Source organism: Colletotrichum truncatum (assembly GCF_014235925.2).
Source record: "Colletotrichum truncatum strain CMES1059 chromosome Unknown Contig_0002, whole genome shotgun sequence".
Classification (NCBI taxonomy): domain Eukaryota; kingdom Fungi; phylum Ascomycota; class Sordariomycetes; order Glomerellales; family Glomerellaceae; genus Colletotrichum; species Colletotrichum truncatum.
The window spans coordinates 1,791,787-1,802,096 of record NW_027222399.1 but is presented as its reverse complement, the minus strand read 5'-3'; the positions used below and the strand labels follow the sequence as shown (position 1 = coordinate 1,802,096).

At 52.9% G+C, this 10,310-nt stretch overlaps 3 protein-coding genes across 3 annotated transcripts; all 3 read right to left on the bottom strand.

Annotated features, from left to right (window-relative positions):
• Positions 1 to 680: 680 nt before the first annotated feature.
• CTRU02_203460 (sodium hydrogen exchanger family protein) lies at positions 681 to 2,538 on the bottom strand (the record flags this gene model as incomplete). Its single annotated transcript, XM_036724085.1, has 3 exons — positions 681 to 1,094; positions 1,145 to 2,307; positions 2,421 to 2,538. The coding sequence occupies 3 exons, from the start codon at positions 2,536 to 2,538 to the stop codon at positions 681 to 683; spliced, it is 1,695 nt and encodes a 564-aa protein (XP_036584199.1).
• A 2,117-nt stretch (positions 2,539 to 4,655) lies between these two features.
• On the bottom strand, positions 4,656 to 6,115 carry CTRU02_203459 (RNase H domain protein; the record flags this gene model as incomplete). The annotated part of the gene is made up of 3 exons (XM_036724084.2): positions 4,656 to 5,085; positions 5,217 to 5,667; positions 5,746 to 6,115. The coding sequence occupies 3 exons, from the start codon at positions 6,113 to 6,115 to the stop codon at positions 4,656 to 4,658; spliced, it is 1,251 nt and encodes a 416-aa protein (XP_036584198.2).
• Positions 6,116 to 6,971: 856 nt separating this feature from the next.
• On the bottom strand, positions 6,972 to 8,333 carry CTRU02_203458 (tRNA-specific adenosine-34 deaminase subunit; the record flags this gene model as incomplete). Its single annotated transcript, XM_070204210.1, has 2 exons — positions 6,972 to 8,028; positions 8,080 to 8,333. The coding sequence occupies 2 exons, from the start codon at positions 8,331 to 8,333 to the stop codon at positions 6,972 to 6,974; spliced, it is 1,311 nt and encodes a 436-aa protein (XP_070061973.1).
• Between the last annotated feature and the right edge of the window lie 1,977 nt (positions 8,334 to 10,310).

Below are 10,310 nucleotides of genomic sequence, written 5' to 3'. Positions count from 1 at the left end.
GGGGCATAACGCACTCGCACAATTAATTGGGTCTGCATAAAGTCATTATGTAAACTCTGTACTTGCTAGAGTGCTCGCATGAAGTTGGCCTTCATCTGACCGGAGCAAAACTTGCAAAAACCTATCAGCTGGTCGCAAAGGCGGCGGTAACCTAGTTCAATCTTGGCCTAGGATCAGCTATTGACAAAACCACCGACGGATGGGCAGCATCCCAGTGCGGTTTGGTGTCTCGCGGAAATCCGACCGTCGCCTTTCATTGTATCACTGTGTAAAACGATGGCCCGGACCAACACCGATGGCGAATCACACGACAGTAATGTCTAATTACTCTAAGTAACTATCTTAATTCCCCGTTTAGAGGTAAACCCAATCGTAATCAGGCTCTGGAACATCCGAGTTCAGAAAGCAAGAATATCTTCAGGTATGGCTCCAATGACGAGGTGAGGCGGGAAAATCTCAGCTAGCATGCCGGACTTTTCCCCGTCACAGATGCCCAAGCGGACATCTCCATGCACAGCTAAAAAGCCACTCTTTGCACTCGCACCGCCGTACGTTAAGCCAATGTCACATAATTTACTTACCGGCACGGTATGGCACAATGCCACTAGGCGAGTGTCCTTCATCAAGTCTGGCCATGCTGTTACAGTAACCAGTGGAAGTCCGCATCATAGAATCTGCAATTACTGAGGGGCGGGCGTCTCGTCGGGGAACCGAATTGTGCGGTTTGGGAGCTCAGGTGGCGGTGGCGCCGACGCCCCCGTTACACCACCTCCGTCTTCGGCGCCAGAATGCATATTCGGGTCGTCGGGCCGTTTCGAGGAGGGTGCAGACTGACCCGCGTCTGTAAGTCCCCGAGGGATGATGGAGCCGCCAATTCTGTACACTGTTCGACCCGTCTCATTATCAGACTGGGCCCGACTCTCGGCGTCGAGCCCTTCAGATCTGGAACGGCCGAAAGGAAAGGAAACCCTTCCTCGGATCCGGAACGGCCGCGGATCGTCACCGTCGCCGCTCATAAAGGAGATGCCCCTGGACAGCGTTCGAGGAGCATAGTAGCCGAGCTTTCCAAGCGGGATGCTCAGCCCGTGGACCACCTAAATCGATTATTTCAGGCCTCGTTGGGGTTGGGTTTCGAGAAACTTACGATACTGCAGACGGCCAAGAACCAAACAATAACCCGAACAGCCTCGTCCATGTGAGCGACATCAGATCGGGGTTTCCCGTCTTCCTTGAGTGTATGAAGAAACTCGATGGTCACGTAGAGGTAGAAGACGGCTGATACGCCAATGGGACCAAAAAACCCCACGAATATAGCCTGCTTTGTCTGTTCGATTTGAGGTATCTTCTTGTGAACCGCAAACACAAACGGTAGACGTCTAAGCAGGAGTACGAGAACCCCCAACGGAACAAGACGATACAACGGAATCACCTCATTGTGAAGAAAATCATTCCACGGGCAGACGGCTCCGTACCATATGAAAATGGTGACGTTCAAAAGCATATCAATAGTGGGCTGGAAAGAATCGTCTTCTGTCTCGAGACGGAACCAGTCGTCCCAGGTGAAGGCATTCCCTGCGATGAAGCAGGCTAGCACGTCGTCACTGCCAATCATGCCACATGTACCGACGATGAAGAGCGCTAGCGAGATGGCAAACACCAAGAAGCTCTCACGGTCGACATACTTGTGGCTCTCGGCCCATCTCAGCAGCCTTTTGGCTAACCATCCAACGACGGCACCATAAACGATGCTGAGAGCTATAGTGTACCCCCAGGTCTCACCGAACCAGAGCCCCATGGCCAGCCTGGCACCGCCAGACACCTGCTTGCCGCCGTCGCCGATGTACTTGATGAGGTATAATGCGAAGAACAGAAACGGATATCCCAGCCCGTCGTTGGCACCCGATTCGCTGATGATTAGGTTCTGTAACTCCTTGGGGATATTGTGATCCGCGAAGCGGCCCTTGACAATCACGTTGGACAGCACCGGGTCTGTAGGTGTCACGCAAGCGCCGATGGCGAGAGCATGCAGGAATGGAATGTGCGGCACCATGGCATAGACCAAGAGGCTCGTCGCTAGCCACATGCAGGTCATGACGGGCCCGACAAGCAGGGCCATGGGTTTCCATTGCGTGCGTAAGTACCTGCTGGGCAGTTGGACGCCTGCGAGCACCAGCTGCACGCCCAAGACCAGTCGTGAGAAGGCGAGCGTCACGCTGTCCACGTTTTCCGGGGTTCCCGCATACTCTAGCGGTCTGATGAGGTTGGCGGCCGGAGGCGAGAAGGCTACGCCTGCCAAGAGGGATATCACTGCGGGTGCTGTCAGCCACTTGAGCGGGCAAAAATGGGACCAGAGATGCAGATGGTGGCGCAAAGTTGTTCCAGACCATGCATCCCCAAGTCATCTACACTGCGAGACTTACGCGCTTCAGAAAGGTAATAGGTCTCCTTGCAGAGGAACGACACCAACCCGAATAACGATATCCAGCCCCCCAGCACACCGACAATGATGTTGAAGTTGGTAATCGCTAGAGTCGGCATCGCTACGATCGCACTTGACAAAGAGTCAAGCTTTCGCCAAGAGTACTATCCTCCACAATGTACGTATCACAATCCAGCCCCGCGACCTCTTGCGAGACTCCTCCAATGAGAGAGGTCGCGTCCTGGACAACAAGAGTCAAAGATTGAACCGGGCTGACCGGTCAATTTCGAAAGATAAAACAAAATAACAAACAAAAAAAAACAGACCCCTACGCAGTTCAGGGTCTTTGCTGTTGAATCGCGGGGTTCGGAATGACGACAAGAATTGCGGAGTTTGCGTGGCTAACTGTCATTGGGGAGTAGCAGCTTTCTTTTTGCGCACTCTCCCTTGCTTTCCCCTTCTTCTGCGATCCCGCCTTTCAAAATCTTCGAATCGGCTGAAGAAGTAAGACAGAGAGAAGGGCGGTCTGCAAGTCTTAGACTCGGATGACGTTGATTGGGTAAGAGTGATCTGCGCTGTGTCCAAATCGGGATTGTAGATGCGGGCAAAGATAGCTGTTGACGCAGAGAGGAGAATCGGGGAGAATAAGTGTAAGTGTGTGTGTGCGTGGTAGGTAAGTGTATTTGTTCTAGGTGACTGTGAGGATGTGAAGACAAAGAAAAGGAAAAAAAAAGATGGTGGCGGCGGCGGCAGAAAACGGGATGAACACCGCAGACGTAATTTTTAACCCCTCCAAATCTACCGATCATCACCGCTGCTGCGTTGGAAGAAAAATGTTAGCGGCTGGTCCTTTTTTGGTTATTTGCCCGCAGGCTTGACACGTGGGGTAAGTAAAACGTAGGTTGGCGGCGGCGCCAGTCCGGGCATAAAAGCCTGAACCCCGTTTTACGGGCTGTGTACATACAGCACGGTATAAAGACTGCCAAAGTAGCTAGGCGGCGGTTTTTGAATGTAAGTGTACTTCGGATGCGGTGACTGATGTGCGGCCGTTTTATCTCTCATCGGACATGGGGCGGGTGTCTGATAATTCCCTCTCAATATGCCTGCCAGGCATCTTACGCGAACCACCGAGTGAGAACTTCTCTAGTCTGTTTGAACCCCAGAGCTTTAGCTGCTTGGTTAACTAGTCGTGGCGAAAAGATCAAATTAGTTTTATAATCCACGAAAGGTAAGCCGCGGGGGAGGGTTGGGGGTCTAAGGCTGGCCGGGATGAAACCTGACGCCACTGGTTCTGGACCAAACGGGTGAGACAAGGACGACTCCAGACGGAGGAGAAGTACTTGAAAGCACCCGCACGCACGGGAAATACACGGGGAGAGAAAACGGCATGGTTGGTTAGCAATGCCGAACTATGCAGACATGATAGAAACAACATGGCAGGCGGCCTCGAGTTGCTACGAAATAAATAAATAAAAAAATCCACAGCACGAAAAGTCTGGTGAGAGAATAAGAGAGGTTCAGTTACTTAGGGGGATATCTCCGTAGCAAAAGAAAACAGGACCCATCCATGACATCCATCCGGCTTGACGAGGAAAAAAAAAAAAACCAAAAATAAAAGCAAAACAAACAAATACAAGATACCACAAAACTACCACATGAGAAGGGAGAAAGACTTCCATCGGGAGGGAGATTCGCCAGAGCTGACAGGAACAGATCAAGCAATCCCTTCCGCTGCCGCACATCCTGGTCTTGTGCCAGCTTTCCCTTCGTTCCGTCCACTTTCCTTTGTATCCTCTGGCAAAGGTGGGAAAAGGTCCAAGATCCGTTTACAACATAAAGTAAATGCCAAAAGCTGAGATCGCCCTTGTGGACAAGCGGGATATCAAACAGCTCTCGGAGAGAAGGGGGAGGGGGAGATATAGACATAAGGATACACCGTATTCACCAAACAGGGAAAGGATGTTTGTGCCCTAGTTCCATCCGGCGATTCATCCATGCACTCGCGCTCGCCTGCCACGGTTCCGTCGGCGGTAGAGAGAAGACATAACAGCCTTTTGGTTCGAGCTGAGGCTATGAGATATCGATCGGGCGTCCACAGATGCTCAAAGAGGCGTCACCGGCACGCAGCCTCTCTTCATGTCATACCCTGTTCCCACGTCCACATGTCATCGAACACCCCTCCCTCACCCGTGGCCGCGCTTCCGCCGTGATTTGCTCCCTCGAGCATCGCCTCGTTTCAGAACAATAGCTGAGTCTCGAAATCTTCGTCAATCTCCGTCTTCAGCTTCCGGCGGCCCTTGGTGGTCGGCAATGGCTTTCTGGCACCCGCAACCGCAAGCTGGTCCGCCGCCACGTTGCCCGCCGTGTTCGCGTGCCCCTTGACCCAGGTGAAGACGGTTTGCGTGCCCGCGGCCTCGCGCTCGGTAATCTTCTTGCGGATTGCTTGCACCAGGTCCTTGTTCTTGACGTCCTCTTGCGTAGACGTTCGCCAGTTATTTCTCTCCCAGCTCTTATACCAGGCCGTCACGCAGTTGATTGAGTATTTGCTGTCAGTCAGAATCTGAACCCCCTGCGTGGCCGGTGTCGCCTCGAGCGCACGTAGGATGGCAGTGAGCTCTGCGCGCTGGTTCGTCTGAGGCTCGCCTTCGAGGCGTTCTGAGATGTTTCTAGATCAACTGTCAGCTCCCCGGTCCATGATACTAGGGGAATATTTAAGGAGAATGCTGGTTTGCACGTCCTCCTGACGGCTAGGCCCCAAGGTGTGAGGCATTCGTGTGAAAAGTTTTGCAAAACTTACCTGGCATCATTGCGTCCAAAGTATACACCTACTCCAGCCGAGGAGCCTACCTTTCCGTTGCCCAGACTGCTGCCATCTGTGTATATCTGTGCCAGGCCCGACTCTGCACTGTCGTCGTCTTCGTCGTCGTCGTCGTCGTCGTCATCGTCCTCATCTTCATCCTCTTCAGTCGGCCCCATGCCGGTAGCGGCGAGGACTTTAGAGATGGTAGCCTCGTCTCCCCACTGTTGAATGAAAGCGACCGCGTCATGGAGCCTTTCAAATTTTTTATACTTGGGCCCCTTGGTCCCCGCGATGGCCAAGGAGGCTTTCTCCCAGTCGTTGAAGATGCCCGTAAAACTACCGCGTGCGACAGCGTAGTACTTCACCGGTTCCGGCTTCCCGCTCGAATTGGGTATCTTCTTTCCTGCCACAAACGCCTTCGCCTCTTCTTCGGACAGGAAAGACTTGTCTGTGGAAAGATCATGGATTAGATGCAGCTCGCGAGCGGTCAAGCAAGAGACTCGGCAATCAATTCAGCTTCACTCACAAACAGCTCCACGAAACCCTGCAGTCAACGCCTGGCATTCTGCCCAAGTCTCGTACACGCCCGGCCTGTTGCCGACTTTGACGGCATACCATTTTTTCAGGTCCGTCTTGCGCTTCTTCGCGCTCGGCTCACTTGCGGAGGGAGCTCCCCTCTTGTTGGCAGGCATGTCGTCAAGTAGGCGTCGTAGGATGATAAAAACTCCCTCGGGTTGCTCGTCTGGCTTAGCCCTTGTGCTCCACCAAGCTTCCGAGCTACTTGCGCTTCTTATAGTCAGGGTCGGTGGGGGCGCCGGGGGTGCGGATGTTCTGGGAGCTCTCGGCTTGAGGAGGTGATGGTTAACGGTCTTTGCCCAGGGAGCTTGTAGCCGCATACGTCGGTCGCTGGAAAAGCCACATGTGCGAGTCGCGTTGGAGGAGTCAAAGGCGGGTCATATTGCGGCCGGCTTGCGAAAAAAAGAGTCTCGAAGGCTGCGGGTTCAAAATTATGTTTCTCAGCGGCTGCCTTTGTTCGGGCGCATGCCGAAACATGTAACGGGGAAAGAATGTAGAAAACGGCAAGGGCCGGCGACGAGGGACCAACGGCTGGCTCTGCGGAATGCTCTTGGTGTGTTGCAATTGCTGAATTTGGGTCTGCTGATAAGATAAGGGGACATATCCTTCCCCGCAGTATGGTGCAGCACAGCAGACCTCACCTGTCTTAGCGCGCTGCTCCCTTTGCCATCAGCCAAACGCCTGGTCGTTGCGGACCTCATGTTTCAACTGAGATAATGAAGCTGGCTGGAAGAATGGATTTCATCCCAAACTCACTATTTGTAGGCATCTTTATGTTAGTAAAACATGTGTAACAATCTGCTTTGTTCATTGCTTAAGATGCTGTAAGCTACACATGAGACAGCATGGGTATAATTTCTGACCGTGTCACTCCCAAACTGCGCTTGAGACTTCTTCCCGACACCACATCCGACCAGAGTTGAGAGGACTATCTAACCCCTCTTTAGACCCTCCAAACCAATGCCTCAACTCACTACAGTACAGTTATTCTAATGTATGAAGGCAATCAAGGGACTGATGTAAGGTCCGGCGTACAGAGGCTATCGATAATTGTGTGCCCGGGTTGCCAACAGGTTTTATCATCACCGCTGGCCTCCCACCGCACGAAGACTGCTCAAGCCTAGACCGGCTGCCCGGCCATAAGCACCAAGGTATTGTCGTAAAGCCCCATGGGGACTAAGCATGGTGACTGTGATCAACCGGCGGCAAAGGTTCCACACAATCGCTCGATTCCCACTCCCACGCCAACAAACTCCAGTTCAGCTCGCGTCTCCAAAATAGACCAAGTCCCTCTCCACCGCCGCAGCCTTCCAGTTCCGGGTGGCCATGTCCGCGGTCTTCCGAGCACATGCCTCCGGTAAGCGGCATTCGCTGCGCGAAGACGACCTTGCCCATGCGTGAATGCAGAATAGCCATAGAGCACTGAACACAAGGCTCGTGGGTCAGGTAAAGCTCCATGCCGTGGCACAGGTAGCCATCTGCATTAGGGTGCTCATCTTCGAAGACTCTCTTCTCGTCTTCAACGAGTGGCTTGTCTTGGAACATGTCAAATTCAAGAGTAGGCGAATCATTGGGAAGACCAGCCATCCGTCTTTCATGTCGCACAAGCTTCTGCGCGACCATGCTAATAGCCCTGAGAACACAATGGCCCATAGGATTGCCGCCACCGCTTCTGTTGGGCTCCTGGTGCCAACGAGCATCTCCGGCAACTGCTACCAGCTCAGACTTGCCGCCCTCGCGCTGAACAATCACTGCACCCATGGGTTCACCGATTCCCGCCTGCTTGGCCTGGAGAGCAACACGATGGGCAACGGACATCCACAAGGACGTCTCGTCCCTGATGGTATCGGTTGAGCGGCCCACCATGCTAGGGTGGGGCCCAAGAGGATTGTTCTTCCTGTACACTGTAGGCCAGAACTGCGACGTCCACATGGCCGCTTGAACCTGTGAGGTAGGCGGGACCAATGGAATCGGGATGCTAGTCAGGAAGAGATTTTCGTCCATGCCCTCTATAGCAGTCAGGGATGCGATCAACTTCTCTCTGTCAAAGTCTTTCTCTTCGCCAAGCATGATGTAAATCCAAGTCGATTTGCCAGTGTGGACTTGGCGTCCCTCCGGCGAGTCGTTCATGAACTGCGTCTTAAGGTGAGCAGGAATATCAGCTGGTTTAGCGCATCGTCGCAAGTGAGGCAAGCTGTTAGCCACGCCGTCAGGAAGCATCGAGCGGATAAGGCTAGGTCTCGATTAGCATGCTGCCCAGAGTTCTCTGTTCGCTTTAACTTACTTGACGACATCATTGGTGGATTTGGCAGGAGCTCTGGTAAGCAAGGCTTGAACTATGGTATGGTCTTGACGGATTTCCAGTGTCGTCTTCAGTGGAATGAGGACGCCACGGCCCAGTTGCTGAGGCAGGAGATCATCGATAAGGGGGTGAGGTTGGATGACGTCCGGTCCAGTGTGCTCTGGTTTTTCCTCAGGCCTGTTGTCTGAGTTGCCAGAAACAGTCTTTGGCGGCGTGGGGCGTTCGACAGCAAGCATAGTGACGGTTTTTTGTCGTACAATACCAAGAGCGGGTTTGAATTAGACGGTGGAATAAGAAAAACCTGCGTCTGTTAGTAAACAATTGCCCCAGAAGACGTCGACCGTGTGTCTTCTGAATCTGCGACTTACACTGACACGAGGACGGCGCCTATCGAATCAAGTCAAAACGCGTATGCTGGCTGAGGAAGTCAGGAATGACACAAAACACCGCCGACGCTTGCAGGATGAGTTGCTTAGTTCCGTCACACAACAAGTACGGTCCTCTATCTGGGTGTAGCAGACAAATGTTTGTCTCGGAGGGAGGCCGTGGTCCAGTTTGAGCCTGTTCTGGTATCTCAATGGGAGAACAAATCGCCAAAAACGGGAGAAAACCAGGTTTTTCTGAAGCCGATGGTTATGAAGTCGTTAAGGGTGCTGTGCAAATCGGTCGAACGGTCAAGAAATAGGAGGCCGACGACAATAGATGCCCCCAAAAACCGAAACTGATATATGCCGGCTGTGGCTGGCAGCAGCAACAATCCACTCCTGTCTTGGGCAAACTAAACACAGCCGCTAATCGTAGTTTGGCTGTTACGATAACGCCTTCTTTCCGAATCGCTGAAGACTTCTCCGTAGACTCGGGATATGGCAGATAGCAGGGAAGTGAACCGAGGTAGTACAGTGACCTCTGTTGTAGCCTTCTAGAAGCTACCAGAGAGTCACAGAGCGGAAGCCAGGCAGCCAAGCAAGGTGGAAGGTGAAGCAGGCACCTCTGGCTTGGAGGTGCAGAACTAGGCGTGTCTAAGGGAAGGTAGCAGCAGTGGAAGGCACTTGCACCTTAAACCAACGCTCTTTGATCCTTCCTACCTCCCTCTTAACTGAACCCCTTGTTACCACCAGCGTCCTTTCACACTCGCTTTCTTTCAGAAATTGCGTCTATTTCGATCCCCAATTTCTTTCTCTTTCTCTCAACCCCTAGACACCTTAGACTCAGATAATCTAGCAGGTCAGGGTAAGAGTCGTCAGATACTTTTTGCCAAGATATCTGCAGATGCAGTTATTCTTGGAATCACTGATGAGCGGGTCTGATATCTCGATCGAAGAGTCTCAGTATTGGTCTCAGCCGAAGCCGCAGCCTTTAATCTACGCCTGAAATATGGGCGGATGTAACCAAGGAGCGTGAAGATCAACGTCGTCGTCTGCCAGGTCCTGAAACGGCGGGGGCCAGGCTGTGAACAAACAAAGAAATAACAAGAAAAAAGACGAGGCCCTATCGGATTATCTGGCGTCTCTCATGAATGGATAATGCGCTTGAAGGCCAAGAACTTCTTGAAGCGCTCCGAACAGTAGATAGTGGGCGGCCGGGACGGGAGTGATGCATCAGAAAATTTGAGTCCTTTCACGATCCAGCTCCCCGGGCCCCCGGCGCCAGGTCCAGGCACGAAGTCCCTGCATCGAATGGAATAGCAGAGCAGAGCCGCTGGCGGATCCAAAACAGCCAACCTAGTCGCCACACCTTATCGATAAGGTGCTGCTTAGCGACCCGCTTGAGTACTTCTGTGCCAAAAATCCATGTCCAGTGGCTTGGTGGGGCTGTTCCCTCATCTTGTAACTGCACCTTGGCCAGCGGCCTTTGTTGGTGGCTCTGCTGCAGTGACCGGTGTTTCTGCTTTTTCTGTTTTGGAACCTCTTTCAGTGGGGCTCATGTGCCTGTCGTTCGTGAACTATGGGAGGAGAAGGAAGGCGCCCGGACATTGACCGGGGCCTGTTTACCGCATTTTCTACCTGCCCGTATGGGGAGACGGAGAAGGAGGAGACATCTCGACACCCCAAAACACAAACTAGGGCTTTGGAAGAAGCGAACGGGAGACAAGACGCCGGGGGTAAGAGACTCTCCTTGTCGTTGATGCCGCTGAAACTGTCTAGGCTCGGTCAAGACTGAGACCGGCTGGCATTTACACCAACACCAAGGCAAGCGAAACCAGAGCTCACCAA